Source organism: Macaca nemestrina, chromosome 20, assembly GCF_043159975.1.
Source record: "Macaca nemestrina isolate mMacNem1 chromosome 20, mMacNem.hap1, whole genome shotgun sequence".
In the NCBI taxonomy this organism is placed as follows: domain Eukaryota; kingdom Metazoa; phylum Chordata; class Mammalia; order Primates; family Cercopithecidae; genus Macaca; species Macaca nemestrina.
In genome coordinates this window covers 13,108,536-13,133,651 of record NC_092144.1, presented here as the reverse complement: position 1 = coordinate 13,133,651, position 25,116 = coordinate 13,108,536, and the positions used below count along the sequence as shown (strand labels likewise).

The following is a 25,116-nucleotide window of genomic DNA, read 5'->3' as shown; positions in this document are numbered from 1 at the left end:
GTGGCACAATCATGGCTAACTGTAGCATTGACCTCCTGGGCTCAAGCGATCCTCCTGCCTCAGCCTCCCAAGCAGGTGGAACTATAGGCACGTGCCACCATGCCCAGCTAGTTTTTAATTTTTTGTAGAGATGGGGTATCACTATGTTACCCAAGCTGCTCTTGAACTCCTGGGCTCAAGTGATCCTCCCGCTTTGGCCTCCCAAAGTGCTGGGATTACAGGCGTGAGCCACCGCGCCCAGCTGCTTCTCTCTTTCTTGTCTGTCTGGTTCTCTCAGTGCCCTCTGCAGAACCAGAACAGCGAGGTGGGTTGCAGGTCCCCTTAGGGGCTCTCACCAATCTCTGTGGCACAGCTGACCAGCCAGCGCACCATCTCCCTCCGCCGCCAGGTCATTATGTTCAGAGTCATCCGCATCACCTGCAGGGTAGGGGTGGGGAGAAGGGGGTTAGCCCAAGTCTTGGGCTGGCCTATGGAGGGGCATTGGGAGATGGAGGACCCCAGAAACACTTGGAGGTTAAAGCTGAACCAATGAACCTGGGTAAGTGATCTCAACTCTCTAGGCATCAGTTTCCTTACTTAGAAAAATGGAGATAAAATAGTATCTGTCTCATAGGATTGTTGTTTTGCTGTTTTTGTTTTTGTTTGTTTGTTTTGTGAGATGGAATCTTGCTCTGTCATCCAGACTGGAGTGCAGTGACGCGATCTTGGCTCACTACAACCTCCGCCTCCAAACAATGCTCCTGCCTCAGCCTCCCAAGTAGCTGGGATTACAGGCGCCTGCCACCATGCTCAGCTAATTTTTATACTTTTAGTAGAGACGGGGTTTCACCGTGTTAGCCAGGATGGTCTCAATCTCCTGACCTTGTGATATGCCAGCGTCAACCTCCCAAAATGCTGGGATTGCAGGAGTGAGCCACTGCGCCTGGCCTTTTTTTTTTTTTTTTTTTTTGAGACGGAGTCTCACGCTGTTGCCCAGGCTGGAGTGCAGTGGCGCGATCTCGGCTCACTGCAAGCTCCGCCTCCCGGGTTCCCGCCATTCTCCTGCCTCAGCCTCCTGAGTAGCTGGGACTACAGGCGCCCGCCACCGCGCCCGGCTAATTTTTTGTATTTTTAGTAGAGACGGGGTTTCACTGTGGTCTCGATCTCCTGACCTTGTGATCCACCCGCCTCGGCCTCCCAAAGTGCTGGGATGACAGGCTTGAGCCACCGCGCCCGGCCTGGCCTTTTTTTTTTTTTCCTTTTTGAGATGGAGTCTTGCTCTGTCACCCAGGCTGGAGCGCAGTGGTTCGATCTTGTCTCACTGCGTGCTCTGCCTCCCAGGTTCAGGCCATTCCTCCTACCTCAGCCTCCTGAGTAGCTGGGACTACAGGCACCTGCCACCACACCCAGCTCATTTTTTGTATTTCTTTTAGTAGAGACGGGGTTTCACCGTGTTAGCCAGGGTGGTCTCGATCTCCTGACCTCGTGATCTGCCGCCTTAACCTCCCAAAGTACTGGGATGACAGGCATGAGCCACCGCGCCCGGCTTCCTTTTTTATTTTTTTTTGAGGGTCTCACTCTGTCACCCAGGCTGGAGTGCAGTTGTGGTCTCTCGGCTCACTGTAACCTACACCTCCTGGGTTCATGTGATTCTCCTGCCTCAGCCTCCCAAGTAGCTGGAATTACAGGCGCCCATAACCACCTGCGGCTAATTTTTGGTAGAGATGGGTTTTCACTGTGTTGGCCAGGCTGGTCTTGAACTCCTGGCCTCAAGCGATCCACCTCGGCCTCCCAAAGTGCTGGGATTACAGGTTACAGGTGCGAGTCACAGCACCTGGCCCCAATTTCTTTTTTCTTTTCTGCTTTTTCTTTTAGAGTTGGGGTCTTCTTGCTCTGTAACCTGGGGTGCAGTGGTGTGATCATAGCTCACTGCTGCAGCCTCAAATTCCTGGCCTCAGGCAATCCTCCTGCCTCAGCCTCCTGAGGAGCTGGGACTACAGGGGTGCACCATCACATCTGGCTAATTTTTATTTTTATTTATTTATTTATTTTTTTTTTTGAGACGGAGTCTCGCTCTGTCACCCAGGCTGGAGTGCAGTGGCCGGATCTCAGCTCACTGCAAGCTCCGCCTCCCGGGTTCACGCCATTCTCCTGCCTCAGCCTCCCGAGTAGCTGGGACTACAGGCGCCCGCCACCTTGCCCGGCTAGTTTTTTTTGTATTTTTTAGTAGAGACGGGGTTTCACCGTGTTAGCCAGGATGGTCTCGATCTCCTGACCTCCTGATCCGCCCGTCTCGGCCTCCCAAAGTGCTGGGATTACAGGCTTGAGCCACCGCGCCCGGCCACATCTGGCTAATTTTTAAAGTTTTTTTTTTTTTTTTTTTTGAGACGGAGTCTTGCTTGTCGCCCAGGCTAGAGTGCAGTGGCGCGATCTCGGCTCACTGCAAGCTCCACCTCCCGGGTTCACGCCATTCTCCGGCCTCAGCCTCCCGAGTAGCTGGAACTACAGGCGCCCGCCACCACGCCTGGCTAATTTTTTGTATTTTTATAGAGACAGGGTTTCACCGTGTTAGCCAGGATGGTCTCTATCTCCTGACCTTGTGATCTGCCTGCCTCGGCCTCCCAAAGTGCTGGGATTACAGGCATGAGCCACCGTGCCCGGCCCTAAAGTTTTTTTTTTAGAGACAGGGGTCTCACTATGTTTTCCAGGCCAATCTCAAACTCCTGGCCCCAAGCAATCCTCCCATCTTGGCCTCCCAAAATGCTGGGATTACAGGTGTGAGCCACTGTGCCCGGCCCTATTCCTTATCTTCTTAGTGAACTTCTGCCACCCTCTGAGGCCCCACCCCCACAGGTCTCTTACCTGTCTATTCCTGCAGTCTCCGCCCTCCTCCAGGTCCCAAGGGACCCATACCCTACGGACGACTTCTTTCCAGCAAGCTGCACCCAAGATTTGCCCTTGCAGTACCACCCTTTGTTCGGCCCCTGGGGATGACCCAGACGCTCAGCTGCAGGCCCTGCATACAGGACTTTTTTTTTTTTTTTTTTCATGAGACAGAGTCTTGCTCTGTCCTTCAGGCTGGAGTGCAGTGGCGTGATTTCGGCTCACTCCAACCTCTGCCTCCCGGGTTCAAGCGATTCTCCTGCCTCAACCCGAGTAGCTGGGATTACAGGTGCGTGCCACCACGCTTGGCTAATTTTTGTATTTTTAGTAGAGATGGGGTTTCATCATGTTGGCCAGGCTAGTCTCGAACTCCTGGCCTCGTGATCTGCCCGCCTCGGCCTCCCAAAGTGCTGGGATTACAGGTGTGGGCCACCACACCCTGCCGCATACAGGACTTTCAACCACAGACCCCACCCCTAGAGTTGGCTGGCATCTCATCTTCAGGACCTTACCCAGGGCCAGCCTCTCAGTGGTGAATCCCTTTCCATAGATGGGCGATCCTCTTCAGGCCCCGCCCCCAAGGAAGCTCCTTATTGGTAGGCTCTGTCCCACCCTCGGCTTCAAACCCACCCACCCATGATCTTTAACCAATAGCACATCACTCCCAGGCCCCACCCCCAGATTTCGCTTGCTATCCATCCGCTGGCTTGTAGGCCCTGCCTCTCTGCTCCAGTGACAACTCTCCCCTAGACCTCAGTCTCCTCCATAGGTGGATTCTATTAATAATTCATAGGCTTCACCCCTAATGGGGACCCCATTCCCACACTCCCAAGTCTTACAGACCTTGCCCTTCTGTGGCTCTGCCCCCAAAGGTGAGGTTGACAGTCAGGCCCCACCTGCAGAGGTGTGGCCCACATGCAGACCCCATCGCCGAGACACGATTCATCTAATCCCCATTCCCAGGGGAGTGGCTCACTCATGCCACGCCCCCAAGGAAGTGGCCCACTCATGCCACGCCCTCAGAGGTGTGGCTCACTCACAGTCCCCGCCCCAAGGGAGTGGCTCTCGCTCAGGCCCCACCCCTGAGGAACAGCTCGGGCAAAAGCGGGGTTCCCAGCGAAGTGGCTCACTCACAGCCCATGCCCCCGGAGGCGCAGCTCACAATCAATCCTGGCCCCAAGCCAGCATCGCCCTCCCGCATCCACCTGGCAGCCCTCACCTGCAGCCCCAGCTCCAGTGCGATGCCCAGCAGCGTGGTGTCTGGTGGGGCGCTAACCGGGGTGGCTGTCTTGCAGGCGTCTTGCGCCAGCTTGAAGAGCAGGGCGGGAGAGTGGATGTTCTGCTGGATGGAGCCCAGTACCGCGTGTAGCCACTTGGGGTCTCCTGGGTGAAGGGAGGGACAGAGGACACCGTCAGGTACACCCCAGCACCAGCCTTTGACAACCACCCGACCTGTTCACACAGATCCTTCCACCCAGAGACACGTGTGAGTGTAGAGGGATGTGTACTGGGCAATGGTTCTGTGAAGATTCAGACCTCAACGCCCCCAGGCCTTGCCAATTATCTCCTCTGTGGCCCTTTCCTGTTACAGAAAGCCACCTAGGGGCAGGGCGCAGTGGCTGCTCACACCTGTAATCCCATCACTTTGGGAGGCCTAGGTGGGCGGATCACTAGGTCAAGAGTTCGAGACCAGCCTGGCCAACATGGCAAAACCCCGTCTACAAAAATTAGCTGGGCATGGTGGCGGGCGCCTGTAATCCCAGCTACTTGGGAGGCTGAGGCACGAGAATCACTTGAACCCGGGAATCACTTGAACCCAGCTGCAGTGAGCTGATATCGCACCACTGCACTCCAGCCTGGGTGACAGAGCGATATCCATCTCAAAAAAAAAAAAAAAGAAAAAAGAAAAGAAAGCCACCTAGGGATCCTGTGGACCTCTCCCTCATCTCAAGGGCATCGGGTGCACACCCAGAATGCCTGGGTTCAAATTCTGGTCCTGCCACCCACTAGCTGTGTGACCCTGAGTAAGTCACTTTACCTCTCTGTGCCCTGGCTGCCCCATCTGTAAAATGGGTAACACTCAGGCAATGGAACCCACCTCACAGGGTGGTGGTGGGCCCATACTTGGCAAGGCCTTAACATGGCAAGGAGCTGCTCAAATGTTAGCTTTTATTATTATTTTGAGATGGAGTTTTGCTCTTGTTGTCCAGGCTGGAGTGCAGTGGTACAGTCTCGGCTCACTGCAACCTCTGTCTCCCGGGTTCACGCGATTGTCCTGCCTCAGCCTCCCCAAGTAGCTGAGATTACAGGTGCCCGCCACCACGCCCAGCTAATTTTCGTATTTTTAGTAGACACAGGATTTCACCATTTGGCCAGGCTGGTCTTGAATTCCTGACCTCAGGTGATCCCCCTGCCTTGGCCTCCCAAAGTGCTGGGATTACAGGTGTGTGCCACTGTGCCTGGCTAATTTTTGCATTTTTAGTAGAGACGGGGTTTTACCATATTGGCCAGGCTGTTCTTGAACTCCTGGCCTCAAGTGATTTGCTGGTCTCAAACTCCCGGCATCAAGTGATTTGCCCTCCTCGGCCTCCTAAAGTGCTGGGATTACAGGCATGAGCTACCGTGCTCAGCCAATAATGAGGTTTGGATGAGGTCATGAAGTTCAGGTACTCATGAGAGGGTTACTGACCTTAGAAGAAGATACACTGGAGAAATTTAACTTTTCCTCTCGGTCTCTCCTCTCTCCCTCTTCTCTTTCTTCTCTCTCTCCTCTCTGTTACCTGACTCCTCTCTCTGTCCCCCTCCTACTATCTCTTTGTCCCTCTCTCTCCCCACCTCCTCTCTCTCACTTTCCTCTCACCCCTCCACTCCCCCCAACTCTCAACACAGCAAGAAGGCAGCCGTCTGTAAGCTGGGAAGAGAGCCCTCACCAGGAACTAGCCATACTGACGTAGTGATCTTAGACTTCTAGCCTCCAGAAATGTGAGAAAATAAATTTTTGTTGTTGAAGTCCCACAGTCTCTGGTGTTTTGTTACGGCAGCCTGAGCTAAGACACCAGCTACCTGCATGGCTCCACCTCACCTTCCAGTCTCTGCTTAAATGTTCACCTGTTTTATTCCACTCCATGGTACTTGTTCCTGTCTCATTTACTGCATCACTTGCTTCTCCCCACTAGAATGTCATTCCACAGGGCAGGGGATCTGGGACAGTTTTGCCACCTGCTACATCCCCAGCACCTGAGACAGTGTCTGGTATATATAGGAGGCGCTCAAGGAATGTGGGTGGAATTTCGTGAAAGGATAAGAGGAAGTAGGAAAGTTAAGAGGGAAGGAAGAAGGAGATGACAGAGGAGGAAGATAAAGGAATCAGGACAGCTGCCACCCTCACCCTTGGCGGCTGTCAACATGGTGGAAGCCAGTTCACACTGGCGGGTCTCCAGGTGGCCAAGGATGAACCAGCGGGGGAAGCGGTTGCTCATGATGGAGTCCAGTGGGCTGGGATGAGGTTCTCCAGCAGGAAATGCTGTCTCCAGTACAGGCAGCCTGGGTAAGAGGAGAAGTGAGCCATGGTGAGGTGGGTCTGTTGTCCCCATTCTCTCTAGGAGACAGAGAAGCCTCCTGTCTTGGCCTCCCCACTTCAGCCAGCAGAGCCCTGACAACTCAAGATGGTGGAAGATGTGTGTGCAAGATGTTCACTGCAGTGTTGTTTATAAATTGATACATTTACTTATTTTAGAGACAGGGTCTCACTCCGTCACCCAGGCTGGAGTCCTGTGGTGCAATCATAGCTCACTGCAGCCTTGAACTTCTGGGCTCAAGTGATCCTCCCATTTCAGCATCCTGAGTAGCTGGGACTACAGGCATGTGCCACCATACCTGGCTTTTTTCTTTTTGAGACCGAGTTTCGCTCTTGTTGCCCAGGCTGGAGTGCAATGGCGCGATCTCGGCTCACTGCAACCTCACCTCCCTGGTTTAAGCGATTCTGCTGCCTCAGCCTCCCGGGTAGCTGGGATTACAAGCCATGTGCCACCATGCCCGGTTAATTTTGTATTTTTAGTACAGATGGGGTTTCTCCATGTTGGTCAGGCTGGTCTTGAACTCCTGACCTCAGATGATCTGCCTGCCTCAGTCTCCTAAAGTGCTGGGATTACAGGTGTGAGTCACCAAGCCCAGCCTTTTCTTTCCCTTTCTTCTCTTCTCCTTCCTTCCTTCCTTCCTTCCTTCCTTCCTTCCTTCCTTCCTTCCTTCCTTCCTTCCTCCCTCCCTCCCTCCCTCCCTCCTTCCCTCTGTCCCTCCTATCTCTCTCTTTCTCTGTCTCTCTCTCTATAAAGATGGGGTCTTGCTATGTTGCCCAGGCTGGTCTCAAACTCCTGGTCTCAGGTGATTCTCCTGTCTCAGCCTCCTTGTAAGCTATATTGCTAAGTGGCTCACCATATATGCAGTTTTGTGTTTAGAAAGTTATTCAAGGCCAGGCACAGTGGCTCATGCCTGTAATTTTAGCACTTTGGTAGACTGAGGCAGTCAGATTGCTTGAGTCCAGGAGTTTGAGACCAGCATGGGCAACACAGCGAAACCTTGTCTCTACAAAAAATACAAAAATTAGTTGGGGGTGGTGGTGGGCTCCTGTAGTCCAAACTACTCAGAAGGCTGAGGTGGGTGGGAGGATCGCCTGAGCCTGGGAGTTTGAGGCTGCGGTGAGCTGTGACAGTGCCACTGCACTCCATCCAGCCTGGGTGACAGAAAGAGACCGTCTCAACAAAAACAACAACAGCAACAACAAAAAAAGTTATTTATTTATTTATTTTTTTTTGAGACGGAGTCTCGCTCTGTCGCCCAGGCTGGAGTGCAGTGGCCGGATCTCAGCTCACTGCAAGCTCCGCCTCCCGGGTTCACGCCATTCTCCTGCCTCAGCCTCCCGAGTAGCGGGGACTACAGGCGCCTGCCACCTCGCCCGGCTAGTTTTTTGTATTTTTAGTAGAGACGGGGTTTCACCATGTTAGCCAGGATGGTCTCGATCTCCTGACCTTGTGATCCGCCCGTCTCGGCCTCCCAAAGTGCTGGGATTACAGGCTAGAGCCACCGTGCCCGGCCAAAAAAAGTTATTCAAAGTTGCCCAATGGTGGGATTAACAGCATGCAATAGGACTCAGGCTAGCCTCATTCCAAATATTACCTAAGCTTCCTTGCTGTTCCTGTAGATGGAAAATGAGAGTAAACATACTTATTTTGCTAGGTTGTTTTGAAGATTATATAAGGTACTGAGTCATGGACTCAGACAAGAGGCCAGCATATTTTTTCTTCAAAGGGCTGGACCACTAATATTTTGGGCTTTGCAGGGTCTTTGGTCTGTATTTCTTTTTTTTTTCTTCTTTTTTTTTTAGAGAGTCTCGCTCTGTCATCCAGCTGGAGTACAGTGGCGTGATCTTGGCTCACTGTAACCTCTGCCTCCCAAGTTCAAGCGATTCTCATGCCTCAGCCTCCTGAGTTGCTGGGATTACAGGCGTGCGCCATCGTGCCCGGCTAATTTTTACATTTTTGTTTTTATTTATTTATTTTTTTGAGACAGAGTTTTGGTCTTGTTGCCCAGGCTGGATTGCAGTGGCACAATCTCGGCTCACTGCAACCTCTGCCTTCCGGGTTCAAATGATTATCTTGCCTCAGCCTCCCGAATAGCTAGGATTACAGGCGTGCACTACCGTGCCCAGTTCATTTTGTATTTTTAGTAGAGACAAGGTTTCTCCATGTTGGTCAGGCTGGTCTCGAACTCCCAAATTCAGGTGATCCGCCCACCTTGGCCTCCCAAAGTGCTGGGATTACAGGCGTGTACCATGGATCCTGGCCCTAATTTTTGTATTTTTAGTAGACATGGGGTTGCATCATGTTGGCCAGGCTGGTCTTGAACTCCTGTCCTCAAGTGATCCACCCCTCTCAGCCTCCCAAAGTGCTGGGATTACGTGAGCCACCGTGCCGGGCCGCTGATCTGTATTTCAACAACTTAATTCTGTCATTGTCCTGCCAAAGAAGCCGCAGACAATTCACAGATGAATGGACATGGCTGTGTGCCAATAAAGCCATTTCTGGACACTGAAATTTGAATTTCACATATTTTTCATGTGTTATAAAATATTCTTTTGATTTTTTTCAACCGTTTATAAATGTAAAAACCATTCTTATCTCATGGGCTGTACAAAAACAGGTGGCAGGCCAAATTAGGCCTCATGGGCTGTATTTTGCTGAGAAAAAAATTTTTGCATAGAAAAGTCTGTTGTCTAAATCTTGGCTCTTACATGCTGCTCTTTCTAAATATTCTGGGAAAACACTCCCGTGTGTGTGTGTGTGTGTGTGTGTTTTTTAAAGAGACGGGCCAAGTGTGTGTGTGTGTGTGTGTGTGTGTGTTTTAAAGAGATGGGCCAAGATGAGAGGGTCGCTTGAGACCAGGAATTTGAGACCAACCTGGGCAATGTAATGAGATCCCATCTCTACAAAAAAAAAATTTAAAACTAGGCCAGGTGCGGTGGCTCATGCCTGTAATCCCAGCACTTTGGGAGGCCGAGGCGGGTGGATCACGAGATCAGATCAGACCATCCTGGCTAACATGGTGAAACCTTGTCTCTACTAAAAATACAAAAAGTTAGCTGGGAGTGGTGGTGGGCACCTGTAGTCCCAGCTACTCGGGAGGCTGAGGCAGGAGAATGGCATGAACTCGGGAGGCGGAGCTTGCAGTGAGCCGAGATTGCGCCACTGCACTTCAGCCTGGGCAATGGAGTGAGACTCCCTCTCAAAAAAAAAAATAAATAAATAAAATAAAAACTAGCCAGGTGTAGTGATGAGTGCCTGTAGTCCTAGTTACTTGAAAGGCTGAGGTGGGAGGATCCTATGAGCCCAAGTATACGAGGCTGTGAAGAGCTATGATCCTGCCATTGCATTCCAGCCTGGGCAATGGAGTGAGACTGTCTCTAAAAGGACAAAAAAAGAGAGATGGGGTCTTGCTCTCTTGCCCAGGCTGGAGTGCAGTGGCAATTCATAGGTGGGATCATAGATCACTACAGCCTTGAATTCCTGGCCTCAAACAATCCTCCCTCCTCAGCCTCCCAAGTAGCCAGGACCATAGATGTGTACCACCAGGCCGGATCCCAAGTTGTTTACAGGTATCTCTGAAGGATGGTTTCAGAAGGCGTGGAATAGGTTTCACCTTGTTGGGCATGGTTTACTATCGAGTTGGCCTTTTTTTTTCTTGAGACAGAGTCTCTCTCTGCCGCCCAGGCTGGAGTGCAGTGGCGCAATCTGGGCTCACTGCAAGCTCCGCCTCCCCAGTTCATGCCATTCTCCTGCCTCAGCCTCCCTAGGACTATAGGCGCCCACCACCACACCCGGCTAATTTTTTTGTAGTTTTAGTAGCGATGGGGTTTCACAGCATTAGCCAGGATGGTCTCGATCTCCTGACCTCGTGATCCGCCCCCCTCGGCCTCCCAGAGTGCTGGGATTACAGGCGTGAGCCATCGCGCCTGGCCCCAACTGGTTCTTTTATGACGTGTCCTTACAGTGGAAGACTACGCAGTGATTCACGTCCTGTGTGATACGACAAATCCTATAAGATGCAAAGCTCAATGAAAAAAACGGTGCAAAGAATAGATACAGGATGTACCACCGGTATAAAAGGAGGACCAGCGTTCAATTTCCAGATTCTGGATTTGCAGAAACCTCAATTCTTGCAGGATAGATACGAAAATGATAACAATGCTTGCCTCCAGAGAGATCTGGGTAGGCTGAGATAAACCTGCCTAGAAAAGATCTCAGCTTTGTGTACCTTTTCATGTATCATGTGAATATTCTCAAACTCAAAATAATACTACACATTTAGCCAGGTGCAGTGGCTCACGCCTATAATCCCAGAGCTTTGGAAAGCCGAGGCGGGCAGACCACTTGAGCTCAGAAATTCGAGACCAGTCTGAGCAACATGGTGAAACCCCGTCTCTACAAAAAATACAAAAATTAGCCCAGTGCGGTGATGCACGCCTGGAGTCTCGGATACTCAGGAGGCTGAGATGGGAGGATCACTTGAGCCCAGGAGGCAGAGGTTGTACTGAGCAGAGATTGCACCACCTTACTCCGGCCTGGGTGACACAGCCAGACCCTGTCTCAAAAACAAAAAACAAAAAACTCACATTTATACTTAACAATAGAAAGCACAGCTGTGCGAGGTGGCTCATGCCTGTAATCCTAGCACTTTGGTAGGCCAAGGCAGGTGGATCATGAGGTCAGGAGTTCAAGACCAGCCTGGGCAATATGGTGAAAACCCATCTCTACTAAAAATACAAAAATTAGCTGGGCGTGGTGGTGCATGCCTGTAATCCCAGCCACTTGGGAGGCTGAGGAAGGAAATTGTTTGAACCCAGGAGGTCGAGGTTGCAGTGAGCTGAGATCATGCCACTATACTCCAGCCTAGGTGGCAGAATGAAAAGCACATGGCATCATCATCAAATGCCAGGGTGAGGGAGAATCAATTAACTAGACTGTGAATTCAGGCTGGCCGGGTGGGGCTCTGAGCTCCCCTCCCATGCCCGCCCCTCTTCCCCCCAGCTCCCCCGCCCTGGCCACCTATCCTCACCTCATGGCTCGCAGCGCGAGGCGATAGGCCAGGTCGGGGTCATGAGGCAGCAGTGCAGTGAACAGGTAGCGGGCACAGGTGTGCATGGGCACGCTCTCCCGGAACAGCACCTCCCCGAAGCCACTGAAGGGACCCCCTGCAGGAATAGCCTGAGCTCAGTGCCCAGGTGTGGGCTTGCCTCAGCCCCTCCCCAGGTTTCACAAGACCCCAGGCTTTAAGTAGTGGGTGGGCTGGCCCCTGGGTAGAGTGGCTGTGGCTAGATGGGTCCCCAGGGGTAGGGGTTCAGGGCTGAGACTGAGACAAGCTCTGGGTAATACAAATAAAAGAGGAGGCCAGGCTGGGCGCAGTAGCTCATGCCTGTAATCCCAGCACTTTGGGAGGCCGAGGCAGGCGGATCACGAGGTCAGGAGTTCGAGACCATCCTGGCTAATAAGGTGAAACCCTGTCTCTACTAAAAATACAAAAAAAATTAGCCAGGTGTGGTGGCGGGCGCCTGTAGTCTCAGCTACTCAGGAGGCTGAGGCAGGAGAATGGCGTGAACCCGGGAGCAGAGGCTGCACTGAGCCGAGATCGCGCCACTGCACTCCAGCCTGGGGGACAGAGCGAGACTCCATCTCAAAAAAAAAAATAAAAGAGGAGGCCGGGACCGCGGCTCATGCCTGTAATCCCAGCACTTTGGGAGGCCGAGGCGGGCAGATCACTTGAGGTCAGGAGTTTGAGACCAGCCTGGCCAACGTGGGGAAACCCCATCCCTACTAAAAATACAAAAATTAGCTGGGTGTGGTGGCGCATGCCTGTAAACCCAGTTACTCGGGAGGCTGAGGCAGGAGAATCACTTGAACCCAGGAGGCGGAGGTTAGAGTGAGCCGAGATCGCGCCACTAGAAAAAAGGAAAAAAAAAAAGAAGAGACTCCAGGCACACTCCCAGGTGAGGAGCAGGGCTCAGATGCAAGGTGGGGCCAGAGGGTGGAGGTGGGGCTGCACCTGCCTTGGGGAGCGGGACCAGCAGCCAAGACCAGGAAGTCCGATAGCGTAGAGGGCCTGGAAGAGGCAGGGATAAGCGGCTCCCTGCAGCGCTAGGGGACGGAGTCTCACAACATACAGGCCAATAGGGCCAGGCCATGGGCGGGGCCCCTGAGGAACAGGCCGGGCCAGGGGCGGTGCCTAAGTTGCAGATGAAGGTGGGACGCCCTTGCTTTAACATCAGCCACTTGGCTCATTGGCTCCCGGGAGGGAAGGGGGCGGTGCCTCAGCACAAGCAGCAGTTACTGGCTGGCAGCACGCATTAGGTGGCGGGAAGAAGAGCCGGATCTCTCCTTTTAGAAACTGCCAAGGTAGGAGTGGACAGTATGACCAGGAGGCGGGGCCAGGGGCGGGGCTGAGGCGGGGCCTCCCATCTTGCAGCAACCCGGCCGCTACAGGACCAGGGGCAGGACCCTACCTTTCAGGAACAGCCAGGCCTAGGGGCGGGGCCTCACCTTCCAGCAGCAGCCCCGCCTGTTTGCGCAGCACTTGCACCAACCGCTCATCCAATTCCACTTCCTCCAGCAGGGCCAGCAGCTGCTCCTCGTTGCGCACCACCTTGTCCTGGGCGTACAGCCCCTCCGGCAGGGCCCGCTGCTGCCCCAGCCCCAGCAGTGCCACCTCCAGCGCCAGCACCAAATAGGACTCTCCAGGGCTCCCGGGCACAGGCACGTGCTGGTAGGCCACCTTCCGCTTCTCGGGACCTGAGTCTGGGGGAGACAGGGCCAGGGCTGCTGGAGACAGATCCCCTTCCCTAAGATCCCTGTAGCCCTTGGCCCCAAGCATGGAGACTTGGGCACAGGGTAGGTTTTAGAGGGAGCCCAGAAGCTCCCAGCACTCACGGGGTTGGGGGAGCGCGGGAGCCCCACCTTCTAGCAGCAGCTAGGCCTATGGTGGCCTCACTTTCAGGAGAAGCTAAGCCTACTGGCTCTGGGCACTGGCCAGGGGAGGTAGCCAAAGGTAGGGGCGTGGCCAAGGGTAAGAGTCTCGGAGTTAACTTATAGGGGTACTGGGCCAGGAGGCATGGCCAGCGAGGAGGGCTTGTCCCACCTCCTCCAAGAGTCCCCCATGTGAGTACCTGGGTAAAGGGTAAGTGTCTCCTCCTCCAGACGACAGGCCTCCAGGAGCGCCCTGCAGAGGCAGCCAATGGGGTCCAGGGGGTGCCCCACCCATCCTTCAGTGTTGGTGATGCAGGTGGAACCCTTCTGGAGCAGCTCTGCGGGTGGAAAGATGGGGCTCAATGCCCACACACCTGCCCAAGTCTCTAGGAGGGAGGGGTATTCCTCTTCTTGACCTGCCGTCCAGTCTAGCCCCATAATGCCCACCACCTGCTCACCCGATGGTCACCTTCAACTTTTTGTTTGAGGTGGGGTCTCGCTCTATTGCCCAGGCTGGAGTGCAGCGGCCTAATCATAGCTCACTACAGCCTCGACCTCTGGAGCTCAAGCGATCCTCCTGCTTCAGCCTCCCAGAGGGATTACAGGCATGGGCCACCATGCCTGGCCACTGGACGCTTTTTAAAACACCCAAAGTGTCATTCCCCTCCTCATTGCCCTTATTCCCTCTCCACCTCTCTGAAGATAAGGCCCCAACAGCCTTTAGGGCCCCCAAGGACCAGTATGAAGTTTTTTCATATACTGGTGACCTGTCTCATCTGGAAGCCAGTCCTCCAGCCTTGTCCTCCAAGCCACGTACTCTCTTCCCTCCTGGCTCCTGTTCACGGTTTCCTTCTATTCTGAGCACTTCCTCCACCCCCTTCTCCTGGGTAACTCCTGCACATTCTTTTTTTTTTTTTTTTTTTTTGAGACGGAGTTTCACTCTTGTTGCCCAGGTTAAAGTGCAATGGTGTGATCTCAGCTCACCGCAACTTCCAGGTACCTCCCAGTTCAAGCGATTCTCCTGCCTCAGCCTCCTGAGTAGCTGGGAATACAGGTACACGCCACCAGGCCTGGCTAATGTGTTTTGGATTTTTAGTAGAGATGGGGTTTCACTATGTTGGCCCACCTGGTTTCAAACTCATGACCTCAGGCAATCCGCCTGCCTCCGCCTCCCAAAGTGCTGGGATTACAGGCGTGAGCAACCTCGACCAGCCGTGCACATCCTTAAATACTCAGCTAATTAGCCACCTGGCTAATTTTTAAAATCTAGGTGCCTTTCACTGATGCTGCCAAGCCTGGTCAGAGCTCTGCTCGGGTCCCAGGGCCCCCATGTTTCCTCCATGACACGCTTTTCTTTGTTCAATTTCCTGACAGCTGATCCATCAACCCCATCAACCAGCTCTCTCAACTGGTGGCCTCCCTCCTGTCCCCCACCCCCATATCTAGTACACAATGTGGTTTTTGGGGCTGATACAGCCTCCTTCCCTCCCTCCCTTTCTTCCTTCCCCTCTCTCTCCCCCCCCCACCCCCTTTCTTTCCTCGTCTCTTTCTCCTCACTCTTTTCTCTTTTTTTTTTTAATTTTTTTTTTTTTTTTTTTTTTTTTTGTGACGGAGTCTAGCTCTGTTGCCCAGGCTGGAGTGCAGTGGCCGGATCTCAGCTCACTGCAAGCCCCGCCTCCCGGGTTCATGCCATTCTCCTGCCTCAGCCTCCCGAGTAGCTGGGAGTACAGGCGCCTGCCACCTCGCCCGGCTAATTTTTTTTGTATTTTAGTAGAGACGGGGTTTCACCGTGTTAGCCAGGATGGTCTCGATCTCCTGAACTCGTGATCCGCCCGTCTCGGCCTCCCAAAGTGCTGGGATTACAGGCTTGAGCCACCGCGCCCGGCCTTTTTTAATTTTTTGAGACGGAGTTTCGCTCTGTCACCCAGTAGAGTGCAGTGGTGTAATCTTGGCTCACTGCAACCAACCTCTGCCGCCCGGATTAAAGCAATTCTCATGCTGCAGCCTCCCCAGTAGCTGGGAATACAGGTGTGCGCCACCAAGCCTGGCTAATTTTAAAAATATTTTCAGTAGGACAGGCATGGTGCCTTATATCTGTAATCCCAGCACTTTGGGAGGCTTAGGTGGGTGGATCAAAAGGTCAGGAGCTCAAGACCAGCCTGGCCAACGTAGTGAAACCCTGTCTCTACTAAAAATAGAAAAATTAGCTGGGTGTGGTGGCAGGTGCCTGTAGTCCCAGCTACTCAGGAGGCTGAGGCAGGAAAATCGCTTGAACCGGGGAGGTGGAGGTTGCAGTAAGCCGAGATTGCACCACTGTACTCCAGCCTGGGTGACAGAACAAGACTCTGTCGCAAAAAAAACCAAAAAAAATTTGCCAGGCGCAGTGGCTCAAGCCTGTAATACCAGCACTTTGGGAGGCCAAGGCGGGCAGATCACCCGAGGTCGGGAGTTCGAGAACAGCCTCACCAACGTGGAGAAACCCCATTTCTACTAAAAATACAAAAAAAATTAGCCAGGCATGGTGGCGCATGCCTGTAATCCTAGCTACTTAGAAGGCTGAGGCAGCAGAATGGCTTGAACCTGGGAGGCGGAGGTTGCGGTGAGCCGAGATCGCTCTGTTGCACTGCAGCCTGGGCAACAAGAGCGAAACTCCCTCTCAAAAAAAAAAAAAAAAAAAAAAAGAGAGAGAGGAAAAAAAAGAGATGAGGTCTTGCTCTGTCACCCAGGCTAGAGTGCAGTGGCACAATTATAGCTCACTGCACCCTTGAACTCCTGGGCTCAAGTGATCCTCCTGCCTCAGCCTCCAGAGTAGCTGGAACTACAGGTGTGAGCCACCATATCCAGTTAATTTTTTTTTTTGTAGAGACATTGTCTCACTGTGTTGCCCAGACTGATGTTGAACTCCTGGCCTCAAGCAATCCTACCGCCTTGGACTCCCAATGTGCTGGGGTCACAGGCACGAGTCCCCGTGCCCGGCTGAGGCTGACCTTTTTTCTGCTGCTTGTAGCTCTCCAGCTGATGCCGCCGCTGCAGCCGGAGCGTGTTGATGATGGCACTGGCCAGCCGCAGGGCTTGCCGGGGGTATCCGTGGGCACGCAGGGTGTCCACACGGGCGCAGGCAGTGGGGAAAGGTTCTCCCAGCCACAGTGGGCGGCCCTGGGGGTCGAAAGTCGGTTTGTCCCCACCCACGCTGCCTGTGAGGCTGGGCCCGTAGGAGTCACTGGCCAGGATCCTCTGCAGGTAGGCGTCATTCCAGTGCAGCTCTCCAGCCAGCAAGGCGCGGCCAAATACCGTGTGGCGGGGACTTGTGGCTGCCACCTCTTCCTCTTCCTCCGAGCCTGCAGAGAGGCACCCAACATGGCCCAGTGAGGGGTTTCCCTATAGCAGTTGAGCTGTGGCCACTTTCCCCACCAAGTACTAATTGGGGTTTAGGCCTGGGCAAAGCTATCGGCGTACACCATCTCCCCAGTCCTTGAAGCCACCCTTCGAAGATGCCTGTGTGGGCTGGGCATGGTGGCTCACACCTGTACTCCCAGCACTTTGGGAGGCCGAGGTGGGAGGATCACAGGAGGCCAGGAGTTCGAGACCAGCCTGGCCAACATGGCGACACCCCATCTCTACTAAAATTAACCCTGGCGTGGTGGTGCACGCCTGTAATCCCACCTACTTGGGAGGCTGAGGAATGAGAATTGCTTGAACCCGGGAGGCAGAGGTTGCAGTGAGCTGAGGTTGCGTCACTGCACTCCAGCCTGGGCATCAGAGTGAGACTGTCTCAAAAAAAAAAAAAAAAAAAAGGGAAGCATGTATGTGTTAGGAACTAACACTGATGGAAAACAGGTTGAGCAACTAACTGGCTATCTGTCTTTCTCTTCCTACTTGCTATTTTTCTTTTCTTTTTTTTTGAGACAGGGTCTCACTCTGTCGCCCAGGCTAGAGTGCAGTGGTGCGATCTCGGCTCACTGCAACCTCTGCCTCCCAGGCTCAAGTGATTATCCCATCTCAGCCTCCTGAGTATCTGGGATTCCAGGCATGTGTCACCGCACCCAGCTAATTTTTGTATTTTTTGTAGAGACAAGGTCTCACCATGTTGCTCTGGCTGATCTCGAACTCCTGGCCTCAATGAATCTGCTTCCCTCAGCCTCCCAAAGTGCTGGGATTATAGGCGTGAGCCACTACGCCTGGCCTGTACTTGCTATACATTTTTTTTCCCTCTCTCCTCAATCTCTCTCTGTCTTCCCTCCTATCTACTCCTCTGTCTGCCTCTTCCCTCTCTCTATCCATCTCTGCCTCTCTTCACTTGTCTCTCTCTCCTCAGTATCTCACTTTCTCCTGTTTGAGTCCTCCTATCTTTTTTCCTCTCTCACCATCTCTTTGCTCCCATAACTAGTAGGAAGCCAAGCCAGACCAGCCCAGGACTGCAGGTGTTTTAAGCATTTTACTTCACTTGTCCACTTGGGCTGCCATTGCTCCTGCCCTCGGCACTCACTCTTTCCTGGCTGGACAAGTTGGGATTAGTCCTGGGAGGACAGCCAAGGACTGGGGTCTGCTTTGCTCTGCCCCACTCTCTGTCTCTCCTGGGAAGAGCACCATGATGATAAGTGGGGCCACAGTTAGTCGTGATGGTTTTGGGGGGGCATGGTAAAGACCCCTCTCTCCTACCTGGGATGGGGGCCACGGTGGGCTGCAGGCTGGGGCCGTCGAAGGAGTAGTTGCCTTCTTCCAGTGGGCACACGTCGAGCTTGTCCCACCTGCTGAGCAGCTGGAGCCAGCCTGCCCTTTCCTCTGGTTTGCAGTGGGGGCTCAGGACGACGCAAACCCACAGGGCCCCTGAGGAGGCACGGGGCAGGCTCAATATTCCTGCCAACAGTGGCAGTGACACACATTTCCGCAGTGCCCACTGTGTACCACTTGATGATATGCTAACCCCTCACCTCGACCCTCGGAAGTTGCAACCCACAGCCTTTACACCTTACAGACAAGCAAACTGAGGCACGGAGATGTAACACGGCTTGCACAGGCTCACACCGCTGGTAAGTTAGAAGTTGGGATTAGAGGGTCAGGCGCAGTGACTCACGCCTGTAATCCCAGCACTTTGGAAGGCTGTGGTGGGCGGATTACCTGAGGTCAAAAGTTTAAGAACAGCCTGGCCAACATGGTGAAACCCTGTCTCTACTAATACAAAAAAAAAAAAAAAAAAAAAAAAAAAGCCGGGCATGGTGGTGGGCGCCTGTAATCCCAGCTACTTGGGAGGCTGAGGCAGGAGAATGGCTTGAACCCGGGAGGTGGAGGCGGCAATGAGATGAGATCACACCACTGCACTCCAGCCTGGGCAAAAAGAGCAAAGCTCCATCTCAAAAAAAAAAAAAAAAAAAAAAAAAAAAAAAAGTTGGGATTACAACCCAGGCCTCTGTAGTCCTAGCTACTTGGGAGGCTGAGGCACATGAATCGCTTGAACCCAGGAGGCGGAGGTTGCAGTAAGCCGAGATCAAACCACTGCCCTCCAGCCTGGGCAACAGAGTGAGACTCAATCTCAATAAATAAATAAATAAATAAATAAATAAATAAATAAATAAATACCAAACCAGGCCTCCAGACTCCTCTCAAGGTGTTTTGGGGTTTTCTGGGTAGCACTTACCACAATCTAACACAGGGGTCAGCAAAGTAGCAAACCACTGCCCATGGTGAAAACTGAACCACCCTTTTTTTTTTTTGAGATGGAGTCTCGCTCTGTCGCCCAGGCTGGAGTGCAGTGGCGCGATCTCGGCTCACTGCAAGCTCCGCCTCCCGGGTTCACGCCATTCTCCTGCCTCAGCCTCCCGAGTAGCTGGGACTACAGGCGCCCACAACCGCGCCCGGCTAATTTTTTGTATTTTTAGTAGAGACGGGGTTTCACCGTGGTCTCGATCTCCTGACCTTGTGATCCGCCCGCCTCGGCCTCCCAAAGTGCTGGGATTACAGGCGTGAGCCACCGCGCCCGGCCACCCTTTATTTTTGATTAGCCTGTCTGCTAAGATTTATTTTTCCATTTTTATTTGTATTTGTTTTTATTTATTTATTTTTTGAGACAAGAGTCTCAGTCTGTCACCCAGGCTGGAGTGCAGTGGCGCAATCTCAGCTCACTGTAACCTCCACCTTGGGTTCAAGCGATTCTCCTGCCTTAGCCTCCCGAGTAGCTGGGATTACAGGCGTCTGCCACAATGCTCGGCTAATTTTTGTATTTTTAGTAAAGATGGGGTTTCACCATGTTGGCCAGTGATCTGCCCACCTCGGCCTCCCAAACTGCTGGGATTACAGGTGTGAACCACTGCAACCAGGCCTATTTTTCCATTTTTAAATGGTCAGGGAAACAAAACCAAAAGATTATTTTGCAACTTGTGGGAATAATATAAAATTCAAATACATTAATAAGTATCCATAAATAAAGCTGGTCTTTAAAAAAACTTTGAGACAGGGTCTCACCATGTTGTCTAAGCTGCACTCAAACTCCTGGGCTCAAATAATCCTCCTGCCTCAGCCTTCCAAGTAGTTGGAAGTACAGGATCCCACCACTGTGCCAAGCCCCTTTTTGCTGTTTTTGTTGTTGAGACAGGGTCTTGCTCTGTTGCCCGGGCTGGAGAGCACTGGCATGATCGTGGCTCACTGCAGCTTCAACCTCCAGGGCCCAAGTGATCCCCCTACCTGCCTGCAAAGTGCTGGGATTACAGGTGTGAGCTACCGCACCTGACCTCCCAGCTCTTAAATAAAGTTTTACTGAAATGCCACCATGCCCGTTTGGTATATATGTCTGTGTCTGCTTTTTTTTAACTATAATGGACAGAGTTAGGTTGTCATGACAGAGATCAAATGGCCTGCAGGGCTGAATAACATTAACTCTGCGGCTCTTACAGAAAACATGTGTTGGCCGGGTGTGGTGGCTCACGCCTGTAATCCCAGCACTTTGGGAGGTCGAGGTGGGTGAATCACGAAGTCAGGAGTTCGAGACCAGCCTGATCAACATGGTGAAACACCGTCTCTACAGGTGGCATGCGCCTGTAATCCCAGCTACTCAGGAGGCTGAGGCAGGAGAATCACTTGAACCCAGGAGGCGGAGGCTGCAGTGAGCCAAGATTGTGCCACTGCACTCCAGCCTGGGAGACAGGGTGAGACTCTGTCTTGAAAAGAGAAAAAAAAAAAAACAAAAAACCAAACATATGTCAGCTTGGTGTGGTGGCTCACGCCTGTCATCCCAGCACTTTGAGAGGCCAAGGCCAGAGGATCACTTGAGCCCAAGAGTTTGAGGTTACAGTGAGCCATGATTGTGCCACTATACTTCAGCCTGGGCACACAGTGAGATCCTGTCTCTAACAAAAGAAAAAAAGAAAGAAAACATGTAGGCTGGGCGTGGTGGTTCATGCATGTCATCTCAGTACTTTGGGAGGCTGGGCGAGAGGACTGCTTGAGTCCAGGAGTTCAAGACCAGACTTGGCAAGATAGTGAGACCCTGTCTCTTCAAAAAATTAAAAATTAGCTGGATGTGGTGGTGTGCACCTGTAGACCCAGCTACTTGGGAGGCTGAGGTGTAGGATAACTTGAGTCTGGGAGGCAGAGGTTGCAGTCAGCCGAGATTGTGGCACTGCATGCCCGCCTGGGCAATAGCGTGAGACCCTGTCTCAAAACAAAGAAAACATGTGTATCAACCCCTGGGCCAATGACATTTGATTGCCTGTGCCTCCTATCAGATCCACGTGAACAGGATTTTCACTCTCTTGTTCTCTGCTGACCACCAGTTCCCAGTACCATGCCTGGCACTTTAGAGGCGCTCATACATGTTTGCCAAACGAATGGAGGGCGGATTCAGGGAACAGACCCCAATTTCGGAGTGGGCCAGCCCCCATGGGAGCCGAAGTCCCAGTGTCCACCACGCACCGGGGTTCGGGCCTCACCCAGCTCATCCCAGAGCTGCCGGCACTTGTCCGTCATGCCGGCGCCCTGCTGCCGCCACAGGGCCAGGCGCGGGTCCTGCAGGAACTGCTCGGTCATGAGGATCAGCATGCGCGCTCCGTTGGAGTCCCGCATTCGCAGCATCTCCCGCACCTGTGCCGGGGACAGGGTGGTGAGGAAGGGCTGGGCGTCCACCGGGGCCTTCTGCACCCCGTGCCCCGCCGGTCCGCACGGCACCTTGCTGAACATGGAGCGCAGCTGCTGGCTAGCCCCGTAGTAGCCGCCGTTGGACAGCAGTTGCTTCACCTGCTCCTGGATCTGCTCCTCGTCCAGGTGCCAGCAGTTGGCGTCCTCGATTCCTGCGCCAGCGGTGGGGTCTGGGGCGCCTGTGGGGAGGGAGGGAAAGGAAGCTGAGGCTGGGACTGGGGTTGGGGGTTGCGGAGAGATAGCGACTGCCCCTGCCATCTGTCCTTTTTTTTTTTCTTTTTTTTCTTTTTTTTTTTCTTTTTGAGACGGAGTTTGGCTCTTCTGGCCCAGGCTGGAGTGCTGTAGCACCATCTTCACTGACTGCAACCTCTGTCGCCCGGGTTCAAGTGATTCTCCTGCATCAGCCTCCCAAGTAGCTGGGATTACAGGCACACCCCACCACACCTGGCCAATTTTTTTGTTATTTTTAGTACAGGTGGGATTTCACCATGTTGGTCAGGCTGGTTTCAAACTCCTGACCTCAGGTGATCCACCCACCTTGGACTCCCAAAGTGCTGGATTACAGGCATGAGCCACCGCACCTGACCCATCCATCCGTTCTTCCAAGTCACCCAACCCATTAGAAAGTTCCATCCATCCCACCTAAACCCCACCCACCCACTTGTCCATCCCACCCGAACATCTATTTATCTATTTATCCATCCATCCATCCCTCCATCGATCCATCTATCTCGTCCTAAACATGACTAGCTCATTCAACCATTTTCTCATTCATCCACTTAGTCATCTGATATGGTTTGGTTCTGTGTCTCCACCCAAATCTCATGTTGAATTATGATCCCCAGTGTTGGAAGTGGGGCCTGGAGGGAGGTGATTGGATCATGGGGATGGTTTCTAACAGCATAGCACCATCCCTTTAGTGTTGTCTCATGATAGAGTTCTCATGAGATCTGGTTGTTTGAAAGTGTATAGCATCTCCCCCTTTGCTCGCTCTCTCCTGCCAGCCATGTGAAGATGTGTTTGCTTCTCCTTCACCTTCTGCCATGATTGTAAGTTTCCTGAGGCCTCCCCAAATGCAGAAGCCTGTGTAGCCTGCAGAACTATGAGCCGATTAAACCTGTTTATTTTAAATTACCCCATTTCAGGTATGTCTTCATAGCAGTGTGAGAACAGAATAATACATCACCCATCCAATCCATTCATCTATCTCACCTGAAACACAACACACCCACACACCCACCCATCCATCCACCCATCCATCCATCCATGCATCCATCCATCCGTGCATCCATCCATCTATCCAACCATCCATCCATCTATCCAACCATCCATGCATCCATCCATCCATCCATGCATCCATGCATCCATCCATCCATCCATGCATCCATGCATCCATCCATCCATCCAGCCGTGCATCCATCCATCCATCTGTGTATCCATCCATCCATCCGTGCATCCATCCATCCATGCATCCGTCCAACCATCCATCCATCCATCCATGCATCCATCCATGCATCCATGCATCCATCCATCCATCCATCCATCCATGTATCCATCCATCTATCCATACATATATCCATCCATCCATCCATGCATCCATGCATCCATCCATCCATCCATGCATCCGTGCATCCATCCATCCATCTGTGCATCCATCCTTCCATCCATCCATCCATGCATGCATCCATCTGTGCATCCATCCTTCCATCCATCCATCCATGCATGCATCCATCCATCCATCCATCCATCCATCCATCCATGCATCCATGCATCCATCCATCCATGCATCCATGCATCCATCCATCCATCCATGCATCCATCCATCCATCCATGTATCCATCATCCATCCATCCATCCATCTATCCATCCATCCATCCATCCATCCATCCATCTTGTCCAAAACACCACCAGCTCATTCATCCATTTGCTCATTTATCCACTGAGTCATCCATCCAATCCATCTATCTCACCCGTAATAATATCCATCCATCCATCCATCCATCCACCCACCCACCCATCTTGCCCAAAACACCAGGAGCTCATTCATCCATTTGTTCATTCATCCATTTACTTATCCATCCAATCTATTCATCTATCTCTCCTGAAACACTACACATCCATCCATCTACCCATCCATCCATTCATTTACCCATCCCACTCAAAACACCACCCACCCATCTGTTTACTCATCTGTCTCACCTGAAACACCACCCGCTCATCCACCCCCACCCAAGTCATGACAGTCTCTATCTACTTGGCCGTGTCCCCCATATTCATACCCCTTAAACAACCACCTACCCCATCAGTCCATCATCCACCCTACCCATAATTCCCACCCACCTACTCATCTTATTGATCTATCTGCCCACTCACCCCTTTTAGCTTTCCAATCCACGTGAACCAACCACTCAGAATACCCACCCTCCCATCTGTCCACTGACTCACACAAGTACACTATCCACCCTACCCAATAACTATCATCCAATAACTAACCCTAGTTATCTAGGTGATAACTATTAGTTATCACCCAGTAACTAACCCTAACTCTCTATTCTTCCATTAAACCATCCATTCATTATCAAACCATCCATTCATATGTACCTCTCAAAACACCCACTATCCCATTCGTCCATCTATCCACCCTACACAAAGCGCCTGCCCACTTGGCCCACCCACAATGTTGATCCACATATATGAACCTTCCATTCACCCATCAACTCACTCCCAATCCATGTACCCACTGGATCTTTCATTCTTTTACTGACTTCATCTGTCCACCACTATCAGTCTACCTTAAGCCCACTAGTCAAAGCCCTCGCCACCCAACCACTTATCCTCACCTCCAATCACCATCAATTCCGTCCTTCCCTTCTTTTCTTTTTTTTTTTTTTTAGTCAGGGTCTCAGTCTGTCATCAGGTTGGAGTTTTAGTGGCGTGATCATAGCTGACTGCAGCCTTTACCTCCCAGGCTCGTGATCCTCCCATCTCAGCTTCCCAAGTATCTACAGGTGTGCATGTGCCATCACACCCAGCTACTTCTGTTTATTTTTTGTAGCTCACTATTTTGCCCAGGCTGGTCTTGAACTGCTGGTCTCAAGTGATCCTCCTTCCTCAGCCTCCCAAAATGCTGGGATTATATGTATGAGCCACCACACTCGGCTTCCAATTCCCATTCACCTAACGGCATTCTTAATATCCCGTCCAGGCCAGGCATGGTGGCTCACGCCTGTAATCCCAGGACTTTGGGAGGCTGAGGCAGGTGGATCACCTGAGGTCAGGAGTTCAAGACCAGCCTGGCCAACACGGTGAAACCCCCATCTCTACAAAAATACAAAAATTAGCCGGGCATCATGGTGTGTGTCTGTAATCCCAGCTACTCGGGAGGCTGAGGCAGGAGAATTGTTTGAACCCAGGAGGCAGAGGTTGCAGCGAGCTGAGACTGCACTACTGCACTCCAGCTTGGGTGACAGAGGAAGACTCGATCTCAAAAAAAAAAAAAAAAAAAAAAAAAAATCCCGCACCCACCCATTCGTTTTTCCACACCATCGGTTGTCCCCAGCGCCTGATCATGAACACTTTTTTCTTTTTGGAGACAGGGTCTCACTTTATCTCCCAGGCT

At 52.4% G+C, this 25,116-nt stretch overlaps 1 protein-coding gene across 1 annotated transcript in view; it reads right to left on the bottom strand.

Moving 5' to 3' along the window:
- LOC105499332 (zinc finger SWIM-type containing 4) overlaps positions 1 to 25,116 on the bottom strand; it is a 38,940-nt gene that overhangs the window by 3,860 nt on the left and 9,964 nt on the right. Inside the window, exons 4-13 of the mRNA XM_011771903.3 lie at positions 21,528 to 21,676; positions 21,293 to 21,443; positions 18,030 to 18,197; positions 16,358 to 16,708; positions 13,571 to 13,708; positions 12,948 to 13,202; positions 11,470 to 11,605; positions 6,251 to 6,405; positions 4,082 to 4,245; positions 336 to 417 (exon numbers count right to left, since the gene is read on the bottom strand). Of these exons, the coding sequence (XP_011770205.2) occupies positions 336 to 417; positions 4,082 to 4,245; positions 6,251 to 6,405; positions 11,470 to 11,605; positions 12,948 to 13,202; positions 13,571 to 13,708; positions 16,358 to 16,708; positions 18,030 to 18,197; positions 21,293 to 21,443; positions 21,528 to 21,676 (1,749 nt within the window). The remainder of the gene's footprint in view (positions 1 to 335; positions 418 to 4,081; positions 4,246 to 6,250; positions 6,406 to 11,469; positions 11,606 to 12,947; positions 13,203 to 13,570; positions 13,709 to 16,357; positions 16,709 to 18,029; positions 18,198 to 21,292; positions 21,444 to 21,527; positions 21,677 to 25,116) is intronic.